The sequence below is a fragment of the Syzygium oleosum genome, unplaced genomic scaffold (assembly GCF_021117445.2).
Source record: "Syzygium oleosum isolate NSW1041296 unplaced genomic scaffold, Sole_v2.1 Sole_v2.08, whole genome shotgun sequence".
Classification (NCBI taxonomy): Eukaryota; Viridiplantae; Streptophyta; class Magnoliopsida; order Myrtales; family Myrtaceae; genus Syzygium; species Syzygium oleosum.
In genome coordinates this window covers 5,621,773-5,643,492 of record NW_026607492.1, presented here as the reverse complement: position 1 = coordinate 5,643,492, position 21,720 = coordinate 5,621,773, and the positions used below count along the sequence as shown (strand labels likewise).

General features: G+C 40.9%; 3 protein-coding genes, 1 long non-coding RNA gene and 1 other non-coding gene across 8 annotated transcripts; 1 reads left to right on the top strand and 4 right to left on the bottom strand.

The window, feature by feature from the left end:
* The first annotated feature begins 945 nt into the window (after positions 1-945).
* On the top strand, positions 946-4,099 carry LOC115685117 (proteasome subunit alpha type-7). The gene is made up of 3 exons (XM_030610139.2): positions 946-1,223; positions 2,594-3,008; positions 3,676-4,099. Exons 1-3 carry the CDS (start codon positions 1,051-1,053, stop codon positions 3,835-3,837), a joined length of 750 nt encoding a protein of 249 aa, XP_030465999.1. The 5' UTR covers positions 946-1,050; the 3' UTR covers positions 3,838-4,099.
* Positions 1,843-2,295, bottom strand: LOC115685126 (uncharacterized). The gene is made up of 2 exons (XR_004006208.2): positions 2,109-2,295; positions 1,843-2,056 (listed from the first exon to the last, which is right to left on the bottom strand). It is a non-coding gene; the product is annotated as an uncharacterized LOC115685126 (long non-coding RNA).
* Positions 4,100-5,689: 1,590 nt separating the features above from the next.
* On the bottom strand, positions 5,690-5,763 carry TRNAI-AAU (transfer RNA isoleucine (anticodon AAU)). Its single transcript has one exon. It is a non-coding gene; the product is annotated as a tRNA-Ile (tRNA).
* A 667-nt stretch (positions 5,764-6,430) lies between these two features.
* LOC115685094 (cell cycle checkpoint protein RAD17) lies at positions 6,431-13,952 on the bottom strand. Of its 4 annotated transcripts, none has more exons than XM_056314121.1 (12): positions 13,405-13,951; positions 12,946-13,003; positions 12,286-12,371; positions 12,168-12,215; positions 11,526-11,582; positions 9,555-9,657; positions 9,016-9,323; positions 8,618-8,918; positions 8,242-8,367; positions 7,936-8,134; positions 7,755-7,815; positions 6,431-6,930 (listed from the first exon to the last, which is right to left on the bottom strand). In XM_056314121.1, exons 1-12 carry the CDS (start codon positions 13,609-13,611, stop codon positions 6,922-6,924), a joined length of 1,563 nt encoding a protein of 520 aa, XP_056170096.1. In that variant the 5' UTR covers positions 13,612-13,951; the 3' UTR covers positions 6,431-6,921. The 4 variants fall into 4 exon arrangements, with proteins under 4 accessions (XP_056170096.1, XP_030465987.1, XP_056170097.1 ...); XM_030610127.2 differs by having other exon boundaries at positions 6,431-7,037; positions 13,405-13,950; XM_056314122.1 differs by lacking the exon at positions 6,431-6,930 and adding an exon at positions 7,044-7,207.
* Positions 13,953-15,739: 1,787 nt separating this feature from the next.
* Positions 15,740-20,649, bottom strand: LOC115687521 (beta-galactosidase 13-like). Its single transcript, XM_030613127.2, has 19 exons — positions 20,429-20,649; positions 20,240-20,335; positions 20,040-20,152; positions 19,898-19,964; positions 19,728-19,820; positions 19,467-19,610; positions 19,279-19,373; positions 18,993-19,098; positions 18,804-18,888; positions 18,443-18,561; positions 18,162-18,329; positions 17,892-18,073; positions 17,671-17,780; positions 17,397-17,506; positions 17,181-17,288; positions 16,997-17,101; positions 16,755-16,900; positions 16,335-16,680; positions 15,740-16,160 (listed from the first exon to the last, which is right to left on the bottom strand). Exons 1-19 carry the CDS (start codon positions 20,615-20,617, stop codon positions 15,999-16,001), a joined length of 2,544 nt encoding a protein of 847 aa, XP_030468987.1. The 5' UTR covers positions 20,618-20,649; the 3' UTR covers positions 15,740-15,998.
* Between the last annotated feature and the right edge of the window lie 1,071 nt (positions 20,650-21,720).

Genomic DNA, 21,720 nt, shown 5'->3' with positions numbered 1-21,720 from the left:
AGCGCCGAAAACCGACACGTGTATAATCCTATGAAATGAATTACAATGTTGATCGTTGTATTTTTTTTAAGTGTTCAAATTTAGTCACTATACTTTGTTTTTGCAACAATAACCAGTCCTCGTACCATTGATTAACAAGATTTTAAGTGAGATTTTTCATATTTCCATTCCAAATAAGACTTAAACGACGCGATTTGCATGTTACGTGTCTTATATAATTTAACGTTGATTGTTTTGTTAGTAATGATTGAAAGAAACTTCTTTTGAAACCGTTAATATTCGAGAATTGAGATTGAATCATTAATTCCGATAAACTCGGTAAATTATTTCACCTATTAGATATTGAGTTAAAGCTGTGGCTAGAATATTTAAAAGTTATTTACGCTTTTCTTAAAATAGTTTCAAATACGTCTATATGGATCTGAATTGAATACAGTGGAACTGATCTTAATAGGACTTTGACCAAATTGGCCACTTTTGTTAACGTAGGAATCGCCAATTAATAGCTGGTCTTGATTTGACTTCCAAAAGAAATTTTGATGGAACTACGATAAGAGTAATTAAATCGTTCGTTAAAAAGTAATATATTGACCAGTTACTAAAATAAATCATAGCGAATAAAATTGATTGTTCTCAAAAGTACAGGGATCAAAAGCGCGATTATTTCAGAAGCGTGTGCTTGTGGAGGACGCCACGTGTCGATAGCCGATGCCGACCCGACAATTTCGATCGAATTACGAACCGAAAATCTTGAGGGAAAAAATCATTACGAGGGTTAGAACTGTAATCCAAATAAAGAACGAGGACTAAATGTGGAATTTCCAAAACCTTAGGGACCAAAAAGTGAAGCTTTTCAAAACTCCGGGGACCGAAAATGTAACCAAACGGAAAAGAGGCCTGTTGCATATTTCTTGATGCCTAAGCCTAGTCTCGCTCGCTCTGTACAAGAAGGAGAGAGTCCGACGCAGAAGCAAGTCGCGGACATCACCGTCGAGAGAGAGAGAGAGAGATCGAAGCTAGCGAACGCTCGGAAGCGAAGAAGCGAAGGCTATGGCGAGATACGACAGGGCCATCACCGTGTTCTCGCCGGACGGCCACCTCTTCCAGGTGGAGTACGCGCTGGAGGCCGTCCGCAAGGGCAACGCCGCCGTCGGGGTCCGCGGCACCGACACCATCGTCCTTGGCGTCGAGAAGAAGTCCACCGCCAAGCTCCAGGATTCGAGGTACTCCCTCCCTCCCTCCTTCGCCGTGCGGTCACGCGTGCCTGCGGCGTGCGATTGGCTATTTTGATTGCGGATTGATCTGGTTTTTTGGAGAGTGCTGTTAGCTAGGGTTCGTTTGTTCTGTATCGATCCCCAAATGTGGGTCGATGTGAACCGAGGATTGGTTAAGTTGGTGAGTCGATTGGGGGCTTTTAGGTCTGGGGATGCGGGAATTGTCGGGTTCATTTTTTAGCTGGGATCGGATCATTTGGAAATTAGGCCCTGTGGATTCTTCGGTTACGAGGTGATTGTCGTGCATTTGAGCACGGTACGAGGTGGGTTCGGTCGGATAGCATAAGATATTATCTCTGAGAGAGAAAGAGTCGCTTCTCTTTGGTTTCAGAGTGGGAAGGTTTAGCAGAAGAGTAAGGGAGTAAAGAAGAAAATGGTATATTCAGGTTTCAACAAGAAAGTTTTCAATTTTGCTGTCGAGATTTTGGAGTTGGAGCTTTACTTGGACTGGTGGAACTCTCTGTTGTGTCTAAGATATCTTGGGGCTGAAGTGAAGCCTGAAGTCAAACTAAACTACGGAAGCTCAAAGTTGCGGTTATATTTTCTTATGCATGGGCTATTTTACTAAACCTATTGTATAGGTTGTAGGATTACTTTGTTTACGGGGTATAGTGAGTTTAGCAATGATTTCATGTATCTTTTAAGATCATTACCTGAAAGACGATCCAATGGTTGGCACTCTCTTTTAGTTGCCTGCAACTTTGTAACTGATTTTTTTTGTTTGAACACATGTCAAGACCTTAAGGTTAAAATGTCCTGTTGAAATTGAGAGGATTCACATGCTTCTTCGCTTGGATATTCAGGCACCTATCCAAGCGAAAGCTATGTCAAGACCTTAGTAATTGTTGCTTGAATATCAGAGGATGTTTATTGATCAAGCCTATAGGTATGGTTGTTAGTTAGGTGACACATCATCATCATTGGCAAACCCTTTCAAATGTTGACACACTAGTATGATTCGATTTACTAAGGAAGCTTATGCTGGGTTGATTTATGTTGTTCACTTTGACTTGTTGGTATCTCATTGACCTAATGATAGTATGTAACCATATGGACTGGGGGTGCACGTTTAGATAAGGCGACTGGAGCCTTTTGCCCACAAGTGGTGAAAATTGTATTAAGACGAACAATTTTATGTCAGTAAATGGATGTTTCCACCGAAATATAAGCAGTATTATGAATCTTGAATCTTGGTGACACATAAGCATATAAATCTTCTTTACAACTGAAAATTGTTATCAACACTTTCATATTGCTCTTGCTCTTTCTTGTTTTGGTCGAACTATACTCTTTGACTTGTGTGCTTCCTCTGTATGCAGATCGGTGAGGAAAATTGTTAACTTGGATCAGCACATTGCATTGGCCTGTGCTGGCCTTAAAGCAGATGCTCGTGTTTTAATAAACAGGGCAAGAATTGAATGCCAGAGTCACAGGCTTACAGTTGAAGATCCAGTGACTGTCGAGTATATTACGCGTTACATTGCTGGTCTTCAGCAAAAGTATACACAAAGCGGAGGTGTGAGACCATTTGGTCTTTCAACTTTGATTATCGGTTTTGATCCCTACACTGGTGCACCATCACTGTATCAGACAGATCCATCTGGAACATTTTCAGCGTGGAAAGCTAATGCCACTGGCAGAAATTCGAATTCCATAAGGGAATTCCTGGAGAAAAACTACAAAGAAACTTCAGGGCAGGAAACTGTGAAACTTGCTATTCGTGCATTACTTGAGGTAAGTTTCTTTGCCCTTATTTCAGAGATGTGTTTACCTATAGACTGTCTTGCAGATTCATTTGTACACTTGGTTGAACTCTAGAGCAGTTTATATAATATATTAGTATTTGGCTGGTGACAGTTGCTTTTTCTCTTTTCAGCTTTTTGGCTCTTGGGTATTAGTTTTACGTCCCCTAACTTGAACCCACCTGTTTTCCAACTCACATACATCTGAACAGACTTTCCCCTCATCTATGTCACCCTTTATCTCTCTCACAGCCTCAGGCACCTATCCTTGGAGAGTGCTTGCTCAGCTTGTACTTCTGTAGCAGTTTTTCCATTTGCCTTCTGCTTTTCAGCTAGTTTGTATCCTGGCAATAGTTTTGAAGATGTTATCCTTAGCAATCCAGCTGACTGTTCAGCACTGTGGCTGATCAAGTTTTGGATGATAATGCCTTATATAATGTTTGTTTTTTCTCACAATGCTTCTTAGAGTTATCCAAGTCAATATATGAGCGCATGGCCCTGACTTGTAATTGGCCAAGAAAATTCTAATGATTCTTGGCTCTGTGGGCATTGTTTTAAGCTGTTATTGGGTTTGCCCCCCCCTCCAACATTGTGCTTTACGTTTTCTACAGTTGCATGATCAAATAGTTACTCAGCAGAAGTCCCAAATTATTTTTCAGGTTGTTGAGAGTGGGGGGAAGAACATAGAGATTGCTGTGATGACAAGAGAGCATGGTCTGAGACAGCTCGAAGAAGCTGAAATTGATGCCATTGTTGCTGAAATCGAGGCTGAGAAAGCAGATGCGGAGGCTGCAAAGAAGGCCCCTCCTAAGGAAACTTGATTGCCTGCCATTTCTTCCCGGCCCAGGACATTCCAATAGCCTTTTTTTCCTCTCTTTTACTCATCTTCTGTCGCTAGATGCAAACTGAGGATATGCTTTCGTAGCTTTCAATGTCCCGAACATGCCCTGCTTCTGATTTATAATTGTGTTAAGGACTTGTGTTCATGTGTGGGGGGGAAGCCGGTTTTCACTGATCCCTGAAAATGTTAGTTGTTATCCGCATGATGCCATGAAATTCTATTGGAGAAACAGCGTTACCTTCCGGGTGAAGGTTTGATTGGGCTATAAGGGTGCGCATGGAATGCGTTCCGGAATAAAAATTCTGTTCCGGAATGCATTCCGGAACAGAATGGCGTTTGTTAAAAAATTTCCGGAATGCATTCTGGAGCGATTTTTGCATTCTGGAATAAAAATGCGTTTGTTAAAAATACATGATTCCAGAATGCATTCTTGATTCCAGAATGCATTTTTGATTTCGGAATGAGTTTTTGGCAAGAAAAAGAGAGTTGCTTTTTGTAGCTTCTTGATTCCGGAATGCATTCTCCCTATTTTCTCACAAATTTTTTTTTCAGAAAATGCATAAAAATTGAAAATTTCTAGAAAAATTCATAAAAATTTTCAGAAAATAAAAAAAAGTCATATTTCGGGAAAATATGAAATTTGTTGAATTTTTTTTAAAAAAATCAAAAAAAAAATCAAAAATTTCAAAACTTCACAAAATAGCTTAAAACACACGTGACCACCTGTTTTGAGTGAAATTTAAATTTTTTGAGGTGCTCAAAAAAAATCAAAAATTTCAAAACTTCACAAAATGGCTTAAAATACCTGTGGCCACTTACTTTGAGTGAAATTTAAATCTTTTGAGGTGCCCAAAAAAAATAAAAATTTTCAAAACTTCACAAAATGGCTTAAAATACCTGTGACCACCTACTTTGAGTGAAATTTAAATTTTTTGAGGTGCCCAAAAAAATAAAAAAAAAATAAAAAATTTCAAAACTTCACAGAATGGCTTAGAATATCTGTAGCCGCCCACTTTGAGTAAAATTTAAATTTTTTGAGATGCCCAAAAAAATAAAAAAATTCAAAACTTCACAAAATGGCTTAGAATACCTGTGTGGCCACCCACTTTGAGTGAAATTTAAATTTTTTTAGGTGCCCAAAAAAATTAAAAAAAATCAAAAATTTCAAAACTTTACAGAATGGCTTATAATACATGTGGGCACCCACTTTGAGTAAAATTTAAATTTTTTTAAGTGCAAAAAAAATCAACAAATCAAAACAGATTTCTGTTCTAGAAATCAATTTCAGAATTAGTCATGTTTTACCAAACAGATTTCTCCTCCAGAAATCAATTTCTGGCAAGAATTCCATAAATCAAGAACAGAATGGTTACCATTCGCACCGTAAGCCTCGTCGATTTTGGCTTCTTTTAGGAACGCTTTGCAACGAGGATGCCCCCAAGTTCACCGGGAGTTCTGCAACAGGAAAAGCTAATATTCTCCAGAAGAAAAACCATTGTTGAATTAAATTATAATTGAAATCAGTTGCGAAAGCAATGAACACGTAATATCTCTAGAACCTGAGAATTGTGGTGTGTCTTCTAAAATGCTCATGGCGACACATTATTGGTAGATTTTGCCCCCTCATGATTCATGCGCATAGGTGTCGTGCCACGCAGTTACATATTTTCATGCACACTTCACTATGATATTCATTAGATAAATAATAAAGGCCCATGAAAGAGGGAGGGGAATATGTAATGTGGACCAAAAGAAGAGAGTCGCGTGGAGGTAAAACTGTAAAACACATTAAAAAGGGAAGGGACAGTGGAAGATTCAAAAAGAAAAGGTTTTGGCCCATGCAGGTCTCGAACCTGCGACCTTCGCGTTATTAGCACGACGCTCTAACCAACTGAGCTAATAGGCCTCGTTGATGCTTCAAGCTAGTAACTTATATAATATTCATTAACTCACTTGGGTGTTGCCCAGCTCACTTTTACTTCTTTTCCAGTTATGCAAGGTATGCAATTTTCTCGGTGGAAGGTGAATTCGCACGATGAATTGTTCTTTTTGTTTTTTTATGGATTGATGCTTAGTACGTGCCTGCCTACGACTATAGCGGTATGAAGCTCAAAAAGGAGTGGCAGACAACATATGCTGATTGCAGGCTTTGTCGCAGAAGGCTGCAGAGTGAATTTTTGCAAGGCATTGCCAATGCATGCACACGAAAGCATGTAGAGAGAGGGGAGGGGCCAGGGGGACGTTTCTTATCGTCGCTTCTTTCACCGATCGATGGTGAATTGGCAATCATTCGTCTCGGCTCGAGACACGGTGAATGAGACAGCTCCAAGATCCATTCATTCACAGCTAATCCTGTCCTTCCCACGCGTTGATTTTCCACATGAAGTATCGACACAATTAGCTTGAACAGAAACATGGGCAACGCCCCAGCACCTTCTGTACCGAACGGGGAATAGGAGATAGTAAATCTATTTATCAGTTGCAAACAGAATGATGCGCATTTCACATCTTGCTAAGGTAACTGCAGTGAGCAGATTTCGCCAGCATCATGCAGCTGTATTACGTTTAACAGATGGCTCAAGAAAGGATTTTTAGTTCATTCACTCATAACTGGTCAAGATCGAAAAAGACCCTACGATTTGATTTTCCCTTTTCGTTTTGCTCCACATACAATTTAATTTTCCATCAAGAAGTAAAGGACGAAATACACAGAAAAACTCCAAAATTTTAACTCAACCTAATGCTATACAAGGAACTCTGTAAATTGCTCCACTTGCCAAGGCAAATATAGCTCAGTTGGTAAAGCTCCACTTCCAATCGGGTTGTTGTGATTACGAGTTGGATGTCTAATGCAAGCACTAACACACATACAGACCCATAATGAGGACACTGTACATATTGGCGAAGCAAACCACGGAGCTCTTGCATATTATAGCGACCTAACCAGGCTCCAACTCACCACTCCTCAATCTCATCATCAGATGTCTCCACCTCTCGGTCATCTAAACTCATCCCATCTTCAATCTCAGTGCTCAGCATCGTCACTTCATGAGCTTGGAGTCCCCTAGGAACCCTATGCTGAAGCCATTTACACACAGGCACGTACTCAGTAGCTATTACTGACGTATCACTTGAGCTAACTCCGTTATAAACCATGAATCTCTGTCTTAACATCTCATCCTGCAGCCAAACCGTGACAAGATTTCCAAGCATAAATTTTGCATGGCCAGAAAAATAATGGATAAAATTCATCCAACATGCTTTCTATGCCAACCAGGGAAGGAGGGGTATCAGTGGATATTGTAGAGCGAGATAAGTGTCTCCGATCCTTATGAGTATAGTAGTTATGGCTGATTTAGAAAACAACAAATAAAGCATTGCCTGCTTTCAAGGTCCAGGGTTTGTTTATAAAACAGCAATAGGAAATTCAGTTATTAAACCATGCGAAAAGTGGGGAATTACTTGCAACTTACTCAAGGAAGTTCGAACGACAAAAGCAGAAGATCATGTTTGCAAAGTCTAACAACTAGAGGAAAAATTCTGCTGTTGCAGATGGATGCAGGCAGCATGAGTAGACCCAGCAAACTTGGGATTGTTTTCTTGATGATACATAAACTGAATGCTACAGTTCAATAAGCTTTAGAAGGGGCGCAAGACAAGCCGCGAGCATGCCAAATTAGCGTGCCAAAGGAGTTATAATCTGTGAAGATAATGAGCTTAGTGAATGAGCATTCACTTGAAGGACACACGTTTGCTTGAAGGTCATGCTTCTACTGACTTTGAGATTTTCAATTTCAGATATCCTCAAAAAAAAAAGTAGATTAACAACTATTGTAATGACTAGAGAGTTCCATGATAAAACAAACAGAAGATGCAAAGGACTAACGCCAATCATACCTTATTGTGCAAAGACAATTTCTCACTCTGCCAGAGTTTTGGCTTACGAATGGCATGCCACCTGCACCTCATAATGAATCGGCAGGTAGCTTGTGTAAACATTTGAAATTACTCAAATAGAAAACAGAAAGAAAAAAAAAGCCAAACATAAATAGCATGCTTAGTATGTATAAAGGGATACCTGGGGGGCAATGGATGAGAGTTTCCAAAAAGCACCCCTCGAACAGCAATTGAAGCAGCAGCTGACTGTACAACACCCTCTGCCTCATAATTTCTAGCTACTGCTCCACGAAAACTGTGCAAGAGCACATCAGCATCACCCAAATAAGAAAGTACAGCTGAGGCATCATCCACAGCCTCCTCATTAAGAAAGTCTAAAACTGCAATAGGAGTTATAGAAAGAGTCCATCAGCGGTAGTATGGTGGTTGCTAGCAACCTTGCGTCTTTGCTTTTCAAGAGAGTACAGCTATGTTGGAAAGGGAGTACCATTTTCATGCAGAAAATCAGCAATTGGTCTTGCTTGCCCATGTGCCTGAGAAAGGACCTTCTCTGGAGCATCCATCTTTAAGGGTAATCTCATAAATTTCTCTTGTATGGGATGTGCATCTTTCCCTGCAAAACGAAAAAAAGCTGGCACTCAGGTAATCACACAGAAACATGCCATGCAGTAACATTCAACTTACCTACAATCTACTAAGTCACATGCAGACAGCACAAGCACACGCAAACATGTCTCCCCTCAATATATCATGATAAGAAGATTGTGAGTGCAGTGACTGGAGAAGACAGTGCCATCATGGGGCTAAAGCTAGATATATCCAAAAAAAATCACAATAATTCTTAAGCCTTAATCAAAACGTACACGATGGAGAAGCACTCTCTCTTTTGTTATGCAGAAACTTTCCCAAGGCATGGAAGAGAGAGATTGTCTCATCTCTGCCAAAATGAAGATCATGTACCGTCGTTGGACTTGACAAAGATAAGGATGGCCAGTCCGCCTTAAGACAGAAAAATTGTAAGGATGTGATTGCATGTCGGACGTCACCTCCACTTGCCCTCGCTATTAAATCAATCTGTTCAGAAGTCACATTGCACTGCTCCTGGCTGCATATTTTGGAAAGTATCCTCTTAATGGCATTACTGGTGATAGGATTAAATGCAATCTGAGAATTTCAAGGAGATAGGCTGCACGTCAGGCACGCATGAGCAAAAAAAGTATATTATTCAAGGATAATTGTAGAACTAGTTCAAGAAGCTGACTTTACGAGCTCCAGCACTTTCAAGGGACAATTGGAGTTCCTCTAAGAATCGTGCCTCCCTGTCAGCTGAATCCACTTGACCATAATCAGTTATTAGAATAGCTGTTGGTATATGAGTAGATTGCACAAGAAGATGTAGACAGTTCTGCAGTCTTCTACGTGCAACATTCCCATGCGTCACCGGTAGATCATCAATGAGGAGTATTGCTGATGATTTTGACTCTCCGGCAGATGATTGAGAAATCACTCCATACTTTCTTGTTCTCTCAACAAAAGCCTCAAACTCATCTAACTTAGATGTATACTGCCCTGACAGTAGATCAAAATAACTCATCAATAAAGAAGGCAATTTTACAAATCTTAATTGTCAGTTTGACAGCAGTGTCCACATACTTTTACCCTCATGCAGGAGCAAAATTGCAGCCTGTTCAGATATGTTTCTGAGCAGGAGAGAGTCCAGGCAAAAAAGAGGGAGTGACATGTGTTCACAGACAGAACCTAACCATAAGAGATTCAGTAAACCAACTAATGTTGATATACCTTTGTTACTGTTATGGACATATTCCTTCCAGACTGTTGGAGTAGGTGTGTTCCACTCACACAATGTGGCTCCGAGGTGAGACGCAACAACATAAATAGTAGCCTGCACAACAGATCTCTAATTTCAACATTGCAATGCTTGAACTTATAGGTGCCAACACTAAGTGCAGAAGTCATGAGACAATAGTCCACTCAGGTGACAAATAAAAGAGTATATTTTCCTTTATCAGATACCAGAAGGTTAGGAGAATCAAACGAGAAATAAAATGCAGGCAGGGGCAGACAAAAAGCATCATTATCCACTATGCCAAATGATTGGTTGCATGCCCCAAAATACACTTTTCCTCGGATTCAGGGGACTATAGGAAATTCCAAGAACGTGTATTTATTCAGCAGACAGCAGCAGACCAGTTTAAAAACTCAAAAATTAATATGCTGCACTATGAACAACAAACCTGGATTTAGAAAAAGTTAGTGACAAGTCCATGTCAATCATATAGAAAACTAGCAATTGTAATTTTCTACACCTTTTGTCCACACTACCAGGTAGAGATCCAATCATAGGGAGATAATAAGGGCTTGTTCGTTTAGAATTAAGTTCAAGTGGAGAGTATATTTTGGCTTTCTCGCCAAATTTAAAAAAAAATTCCAAGTTTTAAAAGATTGTGAAAAAAATACACGTGCATCTATGTGTCGATATTTGTAAATCATGGAAGCCTCAAGGGCTTAGTGCTATAAAAAAAAGTCAAAGTGCATCCGCTGCCAGATCTAGATTAAGAAAAAGTAAGGGCGCGAATGGTAACCATTCTGCTCCAGAAATCAAATTCTTGCCAGAAATTGATTTCCGGAATTCTTGCCAGAAATTGATTTTTGGAGGAGAAATCTGTTTAATAAAACATGACTAATTCTGCTCCAAAAATTGATTTCTAGAACAGAAATCTATTTTTTATTTTTTTATTATTTTTTGATTTTTTTGGGCACCTCAAAAAAATTAAATTTCACTCAAAGTGGGTGCCCAAAGGTATTCTAAGCTATTTTGTGAAGTTTTGAAATTTTTGATTTTTGATTTTTTTTTGGGCATATCAAAAAAATTAAATTTCACTCAAAGTGGGTGCCCAAAGGTATTCTAAGCCATTCCGTGAAGTTTTGAAATTTTTGATTTTTTTATATTTTTTGAAAAAAATTCACCAAATTTTCTATTTTCTCGAAATCTAACTTTTTTTTATTTTCTGGAAATTTTTATGAATTTTTCTGGAATTTTTCAATTTTTATGCATTTTCTGAAAAAAAAAATTTAGTGAGAAAAAGAGAGAAAATAGGGAGAATGCATTCTGGAAGAGAGAAGCTACAAAAAGTAGCTTCTTTTTTTCTTGCCCAAAACTCATTCTGGAATTAAAAATGCATTCTGGAATCAAGAATGCATTCTGGAATCAAGTATTTTTAACAAACGCATTTTTATTCCAGAATGCAAAAATTGCTCCAGAATGCATTCCGGAAATTTTTTAACAAACGCATTTATGTTCCGGAATGCATTCTAGAGCAGAATTTCTACTCCAGAATGGATTCCATGTGCGCCCTAAAAGTCTATCCAAACAGACCTTAAAGCTAGGCATGATAAAATAGTAGAAGCGGTTTCTGCATAATCTGCCTGAGAGATTATAGAGAGAGTAATTTTCATGGGCACATCCAGTTACGGCCAGCAAAATATTTCCAAGGCTTGGACCAACTTCACATTGGATTAGAAATAAACCACAAAGAAACCAGTCAAATCCAACAATGTTTGTGGTCTGAAACTAGTGTCTCCAAGTCCAACTTCGTAACTATACCACTTCAGACACAAGAATGCTGAACTGAAAATGCATCAATATATTCACCCGATATAATTTCAATAAGTATGCTTGAACTGGAGATATGACTAAAGGTCACATCTTCATTAAGATACTCATTTAAAATAAGAGAAAGGAAGACATACAGATTTTCCTACACCAGCTGGCCCAGTAATAATAAGAACATGATCACCAAGGTTATCCTGCAAATTAAGAATGCAGAGCATTAATTTCCACAAGGAAGGGAAAGGAGAAATAATTTTCCACGGGTTGTCCTTGTAGTGATTATTCTATTTTGCAAAAGGGAACAAAACTTTGTTGCTAAAACATCCCTATTTCTAGGAGATCTAGATCTGTCTTTGGAATGGCTACCGTTATGTAACATTTCATGGAAGACACCAGAGCCACATGGAACATAACAATTATTACAATCACCACCACCGTCGTCATCATCATTTAAGGAAGCTTCAGTTTATGTGCACATGAAATTTGTACCCGCATTGAGAGTCAAACATTTGCTTAGAATAAGCAAAAGGTGAAAATTCGAAACAGCTTACATTGTATTATACACACTCTTATGACCATCCATCACTTAGTTCAACAGCCGCAGAATCACCCATCAATCTCAAACACACCCACATGCAAAGATAGCACCAGATCACAACAGTTCATAAACCTTTGTCAAAAGTATTGCTAAGAAGGTTTGTCCTGAACAAGTTTACAACTAAGTGAGTCCTTTTAGAGGGTGGACATTTCATATTGGTAGCTCTCATGAATAACAGAAGTACCTTTGAAGTAATCAATCTTTCCTCAAACCATGATTTGACTTCTTCAACCTACAATCAAAGAATAATCAATATCATGACCTTCAGTCTCATACACAAAAATTGAGAAAGCTGGATCAACCTTTTTCTTGTGTACTGCAAGCTCTTCTAAAGTACATGGTTTATACTTATCAACCCATGACTCCTTGGCAATGGTCCTACCAAAACCTGCTCCACATACCATTTCGAAACAACTAAGGGCTACCGGATAAAGGAAACAATAGAAAACGCACCACAACAAACAAAAGAGATTTGTGAAACAAAATATAGTCTGAAGCTCGAACTAAAAGAATAAAAGGTACCAATATCATTTAAACACCTGAATGATAACATAAAGCACAATCAAAGACTGTAAAGCTTTTGTTTAGTGAATACCCCTCGATGACAGTACTAAATCATCTCTATTTGCTAGGTCATAATCCTTTCTCAGTGTTTTAAAAAACTTCCTTCTAAGATTGCACTTTCGCCCCTCAAGGCTCACCCTGTATCAAGTCTTGTTCAAAAGACCAGCTAAGGATGTAACAACTGGCATGCAAAATTGCGTCTCTTTATGTCACATTTCACAGGGCAGTTAACAATCCATTTCAGTTGGTGAACACTGAGAGCCTTCCACAATTACTAGATGTCACCCAAATAAAATATGCAAGCAGCAATTAATGCTTCCTAAGCAACAACACGGTGCATACTAAAACTAGGGAACGATAAATATTACAAAAAAATAAAAATAAAAACAAGGGCATACCCGTTGTTACCTTGGCACCAGTGAATACTTCATTGAAGTCTTCCTTTAAAAACTGAAACTGCAATAGGTTAAACCCAAAATTTCAGAAAGTCCAGTAGCAGGATCAATTTCAATTTTTTTCTTTTATTTCACCTCATGAACTACTTCTATTGCGGCCATTCCTTATTCAGACTAAACGCGACATTATCACTCCATTTTGTCGGCAAAGCAAGTGCGTTGAAGAAGCGGTGCTAAAACCAGGCAATTCCTCAAGCAGCTTAAGTCTCACTATCCACCACCACTGACCAGCGACCACAAATCTCCAGAACCAGAAACCAAGAGACAGACGCACGCTAAGACGAAGCACTCGCACTAACTTCCAATGCAATAACAACAAAAAACAAAGGAGGTAGAGCCCTTCTCCTAGCCGGAAGAAACGGACGATCACGAAGAAACAGAATGACGTCGGCGCAACCATACCTCGTCCACGACAGATGACCGTCTACACGACGATCGGGATCGAGAGCCCGAAACCCGAGGCTTCTTCTTCGCTCTTCTCGGCTCCGACGGAGTAACGAGCGACTTCACCGTCGGCCTCGAGCAGCTCCGACTCGAGCTCAACACACCTTCACCTTCATCGCCCCCGTCGTCCGACGACAGGACAACAACCGCGTCTCTCTTGCCCATCACCGAACGCCGAGATCCGGCGATCGCCGAACGCCCCGGCTCACCGCATCGCCGGCGCTCGGCGAGGGGCGGCGAAGCGCCCGCTCCCGTCGGGCCGCTTCGCCGGAGAAGCGAAAAATCCCCAAATCGAATCGCACGGCGGAACGAGGGGGGGAAGAGGGAAGGAGGAGGAGGAGGCGCAGAGGAGGATGGAAAGCGGCTGGGATCGATGCCGTCCCGTGCAGCGAGCGAGAAGCGAACGGCGACTGCAGAGGAATGAAAATGGCGGGATTGGAGAGAGAGGAGGAGAGAGGCGCGGGTTTTCGAGAGGCGTACGTGACAAGCCGATGCGGGAGGGTTATGTTCGGGTGTGCCGCGAGAGTACCGTTGAACACATGGACTCGAACTAAAAAAAAAATATCACAAAAAATCTGAAAATATGATGCAATCTGACATCGTTCGGGAAAAAAATATATTACCGTGGCTCCGTTTTTTTACGAAAAATATATTTTCGTATTTTGCTCATTTTTCCAGGAAGAAAAGTCAACGGAAAACTTATATTTAAATTCAAGAAAATGATTTTTTTTGAAAAATTAGAAAAAAATTTCCAAAAATATGATTAGGTAACGGCGCTTTAACTTGAAACTCTCTGCTTGGAAACGCGTTCCCGAGTCCTTGATGTTTAGGATCCGCGCACGGGTTTTGTAAGAACAAACGCTTCATCAACCAATAACCCCAGTCCGAGCGGCAAGGATCTATGCACAGAAAGGATCCGAACCCAAGTGCTGGGATCAAAGCTCGAGCGTTGGGGACCTCAGCACTTCCTTTATGGACCCAGGCTTGGGTGTTAGGCATTGGGCAAGGGCACCAAGGCTTGGGCCCGGCCTTGATGGACACAAGCGAGGGCATAGGGGGCCCAAACCGAGCCTCCGGAGACCCTGGTCTTGAACGCCAGGACCTAGAAACCAACTTTGGGATTCTCGTGTCCAAAAACCAGTATCTAGTCATATTCTTTATAAAAATTTTCTGATTTTTTAATAAAGTAATCGTTGTCCTAAATTTAAGTAAAAGTATTCTGTTGACTAGGAAAATATTTTTTTTGAAAATGCTTTTCATCAACTCAACCTGTCGACATAAGCCCTCCTCATCGCAAGACTTTGAGCTCGGAAATCTCCGGAAGCCTCCAAAATCGTCTCTCTCATGACAAAGTTTGCGCCTTCAGGGCTCCTTCTCTTCGAAGGAGCATCGCTCGCATGTCCGAATTTCATAAGTTAGTTCTACCCCAATTCCTCGATTTGGCAATTAGGGTTTAAAGAACATAGTTATTTTTGCCACGCTTCGTTAATTTGGGGCAAATATGTGAAAAACAGTATCATTTTACACACACTTGCCGACCTTGTTTTGTTAGTGAGCCACGTCGGACATTGTATAATACATTGATGCCACGTCGGATTTTCCAGCCACGCAGATCATCAATGGTACTGAAGTGATCGATTTTTTCATTAAAGCAGCACTCAAGTGATTAAAAAAAAGTTGTGACGGTAAAGAGAGCGCCGGAGGAATGTTATGGTACTTGTGGTATTCCGATATTATTGATATATAATTCACACTAATTAAAAGATATTATATTTTACCGTTAACACGAACCGACGAAATAATAAATACGATTATGGCAAGCCAATAAAGATCGCTTCTCTCAATTTGATTTTAGATTCAATCAGAAGTTGAGAGGGATGACATATTCTTAATTGAGAAAGGATGTATTATTTTCATCACTATATAAATATGCAGCAATTTGATCTACTGTGGACCTCATATGATCTCCAGCACGCAAGCATACACATTAGAGGTGATCGGTTCCTCGCCTAGAAACAATAACCGACGCCATGACTCCTGATTTGGAACCAAGAACCAAGCCCATCGGTATAAAAACTGTCGATTCCAGAACCGGCCCACTGTTGATTTTGTGTAAAAAGTTATATTTTTAAGATAAAACATAAAAGTTACATCATTTAACAATAAGAAACTTTCTTTGACAGACACTTGTTAAGTAACTGCATAAAGAAAGCTTTACGCACCATTTTTTTTTTATAGTTTATGTATAGTTAGCGCGTTGCAAATCACATTGTAAGATTTGAGACGTCTGATCCATTAATGGGTGGAAGCTGCTCTGTTTTCTACCAAGAAAACAAACAATCTGAACATTTCAAGGCATACTTTAGTCCAAGTAGATCCTACAAAATTTTCCTTCCCCCAATATCTCTACGTGCGGGAAGTGGGAGCTGAAATTCAGACACGGTCCTGGGACAGTTTCGTGAGCCCCGTGTTCACTGTATTGCTCCAAACTTTCCCAAAGTCCATAAACTACAATGAACTCGTTCCTGGAGGTCCCGTGTCCTGTCCTGTTCTTACGAATCTCTACCTTCTCCGGCTTTGCTCGGCGAGCTCTTTCCGTCGCCGCAGCGCACCTGAACAGCCAGCGTCTTCGACACGTCGGGGCACAGATTGCCTGCCTCGTCGAAATTCTTTTGCTCCACCGTCACGGAACACTTGCTTCTTCCCAGGCAGCGCTGCTCGGACACACAATGTGTGGACAAGAGCTTAGTGCACAAGCTGCTGGTCAGCTCTAAAAAAAGACGTTTTCTGCTGAGCGTGTTTGTGCAGCATTTTATTCACTGTGACATAACTGTGCAAGATAAACGTCGTAGCGCCCGCGTGCGTATGTGAGAGAGAATGAGAGAGACCTGCTCAACGACTTTCTGGCTCTTAGCTGCCGAACAATTCCCAACGCTGTAACTTCCACAAGAGCCAAACGGATTGCCATAGCTCGCGAACTCAACCTCGATGATCTTCTTGTCCTCCGCACACAGCAAATGAGCCCTCGGCTTCACGTCATCTGCAACGGTTCGAATCAGACCACCATTCGTTTTCCACGATTTCACGGTGGCAGGATTGCTCTCACTGATGAAGCTACAGATGACATCTCGGTTCGCTGTCAAGATCTGAACACCTTCAGGATTTCCTCCGATTTCCTCCAACAGAACGAGAAGGTTATCTGTCGGCTTCAGGAACGCTCTCGGAACATGGTATCTGCAAAAGAAGTCATCTATTTTCTGTTTTTTCTTTTTTTCTGCAAATTATGATTGAATCAGAGAAATACTTACACATCCTGGGAAGGCTTTCCTAGAGGAGACAGGTAAGACGACCAGTATCTGCCAATGCTCTTGCCATTGACCCAAGCCATGCCTTTCGACATCGTTCCAAGTTGCATCGCAACAGGATCATTTCCTTCAGGAGCATCGAAATAAGCCTAGGAATCGGCTAAAATCTATCAGAACATTTTCACATGAATCTTCTTCTTCTTCTTCATTTAGCAATAAAATGGGAAATTTTGTCTCTGATGTACCTTGTACCAGGTCAGAGATTGTCCGAGTCCTTTAGCTTTCGCCCACTGTACCCTGTGAGAGCCCCCTTGTATGTAGACACGGAGTTTTTCACCGTCCAAGCCTACCTGCAGCATCAGAACTGAGCTTGGCATCGTGTTCGTGTCCAGAGATTTTCGTGTGAAAAAGTAGCAATGATTTGATTACCTTATGTGCCCATCCATTGAGCGACAAATCGAGGGTCCCAGTGTTGAGGCCTTTGAGTGTCACTTGGTGGACTCCGGCAAACCGGTCCTCCAAGTAGGCTCCGCTATCCTGAAGCATAATGAAGATTGGGAAGGACAACACATCTGTCACGTCATGTATGCGATTTAAAGGAGAAAAGAGCTCCAAGATAGTAGAAGGATTCGACTGCATTATTACCGGAAAACCAACTGTCGCACCCAGCAGAGATATGTTATTGAGTCCAGGCTTTAGTTCGATTGGTTTCTGTAAGACGAAGCTCTTCTCTATGTTGCTTCCATGACCGGACCCTATGAAGCAGTTGAAATGCACTCGTGAGAAGTTGAAAGATTACTGAGTATTTCTCACAGCCTCCTTCTCGAGTACCGTACCAGATGTCCAGAGAATGTCTGGACAAGTATCCCTTTTGCCGAAAACCCGTCGAAACAACAAGACTATGTATAAAATTCAGTACCTATATACTCTCCGTTGACAAAGGCATGCATCAAGTGGCCGAGATTCGCCACCTGAAGGACTGGAATGATGTCCTTTCTAAAGGGTAAGTCGGTGTGATACAATTCAATGCTGTCAAACGACAAGCAAGGACATATTGAAGTTCTACTAATTAGTATGGTAACTTAGGATGCATTTTAGCTTCACAATTTTTACTTCTTGGAGTAATGCTTATTTGCTTACCTGGTGGCATACCACAGATAATCTGTCGTGTCTTTTGTCGTGCTCATCAATTCTAGAGGACTCTTTGACTTAATAGGAGCATCGCCAGTCGTTGGAATATTGTCCCGCCACATTTCCCACTGTAAATTCTTGTTAGCCATCTCTGATTGATGATAGTTTCTCGAATTGTGCTGCGAGACAACCTGATAATGCATAGACATATTACAACTTACATAGATCTCACTAAAATTCGCTCGAGCGGAAGAAACAAGATCACGTCTCCAGTGTTACCATTCCCGTATTATAGACCACGGTTTTGCAATCGGGAAGGATGCTAATAGATCGCTGGGGCAGGTAATACTCGATGCCCTTGAACATCATCAGTCTGGGAAGCCGAGTATTATTGTTGCATAGAAAGGCAGAGCAGATGCTAGTTCCTGGTTTTTCGTAGACTTGGGCCTGCAATGTAAAATTCGCTCAGTTTTGTCGCAACTCCGTGGGAGAGTAAGCTGAATTTACTGAATATATCTGGTTTCAGGTTTGGCTCGCGCTTTTGTTTCCTATTTCTATACCTCGAGTCCTTCTCCCAAATTTTGGATCGAGGGAGTCCCCCAAAGCAGGGCTTTCTTGCACAATCTCAAAGCCGAATGCAAGTCTCTTAAGTGACCCCATTTCGGTTCCCTCAACAGACCTACACATAGTAAATCGCTGGTTTAGTAGAAGCTTATTCAATGATTCAACCTAGTCATATACTAAAGAAAATAATCGCCTTAGCTGGTAAGCTTTGTGAATTTTCTCGATGACTATCCATTGGAAAGAAAAAATTTTCTGAGGCAGAACCGTTAGGTCCAGAGAATAGGAATGGCATAATGGTATGTCCTTTTTTTATGGACAAACAGAGATTCAATCGAACAAAGAATCAGGAAGACTAACCATATTCATCCATAGGAGCTTCATCATAATATCGAGTTGTTACGAAAGAGGAAGCCGTTCTGCCGAAATTTGTTCCACCATAGTACTGCCAGACACAACGATACACGAAGTCCATTGTACCAAAAGGATCATAAACCATATTGACTTACTACAGTTCATGTTAATTCTGTGGACACGGGCTTAACATACCATGTAATAGTTCGCCAGAGTGCCTTTTTTGGAGAAGAAACGAGCGACAGAGTATGCGAGATCTTCAGCGGACCTTTGAGATGGGGGGTCACCGAACACTCTGTATCTGTTATTTGGCCATTGCCTCGGTTAATGCATATCTTGAGCAACTGTAAACAGATCTTACTTAGACAGTACGGAACTTATGCGTAGTTAAAGAGTGGCATCTATGTTACAACGATTTTTATCTGCTAAGGCGGTGGAACATATACGGAGGAGAAAAATCTGATGTTTTGGAAATACTCACTGAGCAGTCCAGTTCTCGGTCCACAACGTAGGTTTATCAGGACTGTTCGGGCCAGTGAAGGTGTCCCCACAGTTTCTGCCGTTGCACGTGTTGATCTGCACTTTATGTTTGTTTCTTGGCATGTTACAAAATGCTTAGGCATTCGCCGTCAATAGATGACACATCAGGAACGAACAAAAATATCGTACCACGGGATCGGGAGCGTCCTTCTGCATGCACATAACCCACGGAACTCCCGTTTTGAGCCCCACAGCCATCGTTCCCGCCCACTGGATGTATCGAGTTCCTAGAGTTTTGTAAGCCAGCTGAATGTTGGTGTACTCGTTCTCGATCTGCACTCGTCAATGACGAAAATTGAATTTTCTTGCTCTAGCATAAGATCTTCTGGATTTCTTTTAAGTGCAACACTCCGACTTTCTTGTGGGGTTCGATTAAAAGTAAAGCTCAACCTGAGATAAGATAATGGGGCCGCCTTGAGAAGCAAACAACTTCTCATCCTTCATCTTCTTTATAATTACTTTGGTGAACTTTTTCATGTGGTACTGCAAATCAGAAGAAACTCTGAACCTCGTTAGGCATGCTCACTCCCTCTGAAAGAACTGTCAAGAGCATAATTTACCTTGAATGGTGAATTGTCGGTCCGAAACGTGATGTTCGGTACCTCTCTCAACCAATACGGGAAGCCTCTGCATAGAACACCATTGTAATACACGATAGCTAAAAGACTCAAGAGGAAAATGCGTAGCGAAATGAGATCATACCCGAAATTCCATTCAGCTTCTACGAACGGACCGACCCTTAGCGTTGCATACATTCCTAGCTCGCCGATCATTTTGATGAATTTGACCAAATTATAGTTCCCATTGAAATTGTACTGCAGGATCAGCTCAAACCGCGTAACCTCTTAAATCCTAAAAACAGCTCATGAAATAAGGAAAACCAGCGAATGCTGAAGTGTTACCTGACCCTGCACCGGTTCATGAATGTTCCAAAAGACGTAAGTCTGAATCACATTGAGACCGCCCTTTTTCGCCTTCTGTAGGATGTCTCCCCACATCTGGTAGGAGAAACGGAACGGCATCTGTCAGTTTCCAAACCCGAGCAGGAAACGACCTCGAGTAAACAAAAAACAAACACGCGAACTTTTTACTTCGGGGATACTACGCGGGTAATGGATGGAACCCGAGAAGAGAAGCTCTCTGCTTCCATTGATGATCAAAGACCTCCCATCATAAGTTACTCCTTGAGCTTCGCCGGCCACCGCAGGGAGCGCCGAGACGGAAGCCAGGAACGCCACAAGAAACGCTTGGCCTAGTTTCCACATCTTCTGTTCTTGCATCCTGGGAATAAAAAGCTACTAATCTTTGCTCAAAACAGTCTGCTGCTGATGGGGAATGATCGAGACTTTCTTGCGGAATCAGATGAAGATGCGCCAGCATGAATCGACCCGGAAAACTGCCGCGCGAAAGATCATTTCCTGAAGCTGTGGGGATGCTGAAAACTGTGAAAAGGTGGCAATGCAGGTGATGCAGAAGAAGAAGAGAGTAGTTCAAAGAGGTGTGTGTGAGGCCATTAGTCACTTCAGAGCGTAAGATGTGGGGGGGGGGAGGAGGCGTTGATCTTGTCCTGTTTTGAAGTGAATGGTGTTGTGAATTCCGTTAATGTCGTTACCTTCTTTGATCCTCTTCCCTCTTCCCTCTTCCAAGCAACTAAATTTGGGAGATGACCAGGTCGAGAAGCGATCCGAATTTGCGGAGGCTTATGAGCTCCTGTGAATTAGTAGCGGAGGGAAATACCATAAGTTGGAGAACACGCCTATTAAATTGAAAAAAAAAATTTATATTATTTCCGCGTCCAAAAATACGGATTTTTTTTATTTATTGTGCCGATAAATTGCATTAATTGTTGGTAAGCGTCGCAAAATTATTAAATAGAAAATGACAGGCGTTTCTTTTTTTAGGTTATTTGTTGGCAATTTACCGACTCTTTTATTATATTGCCCATTGTTTTCTTTTATAGTTCACAAATTAGACATTTTTGTGCTAACTTGCCAACTTTTATTTTCATAACTTAATAATCTCTTCAAATTTACTTACTCTTATATGAAATAGCAACCTAAATAAGACAATTTCTTTTGATCCGTTTTTTTTTTATATTTAAACCTAATGAAAGATAAAGCAATGCCATGCACCTGCTTGCAAAGGATTATATTAACGAGTTAATAAACATGCTCGACATGAAATCATTCGATTTTCGGTGCGTTCTTAGAAATTCTACGCGAACTCCAACTCGCACATTCCCTTTTGTTAAGACAGAAAGAAAAAAAGACGTTCATGCTCGTGCGCGAATCTCCGTTGAGAATTTTAACACTCCTACCTGTTATTCTAGCGAAGATAATGCCCAGAAAGTGTATCAAGTTGTCAATATAAAATGGTTCGAAAT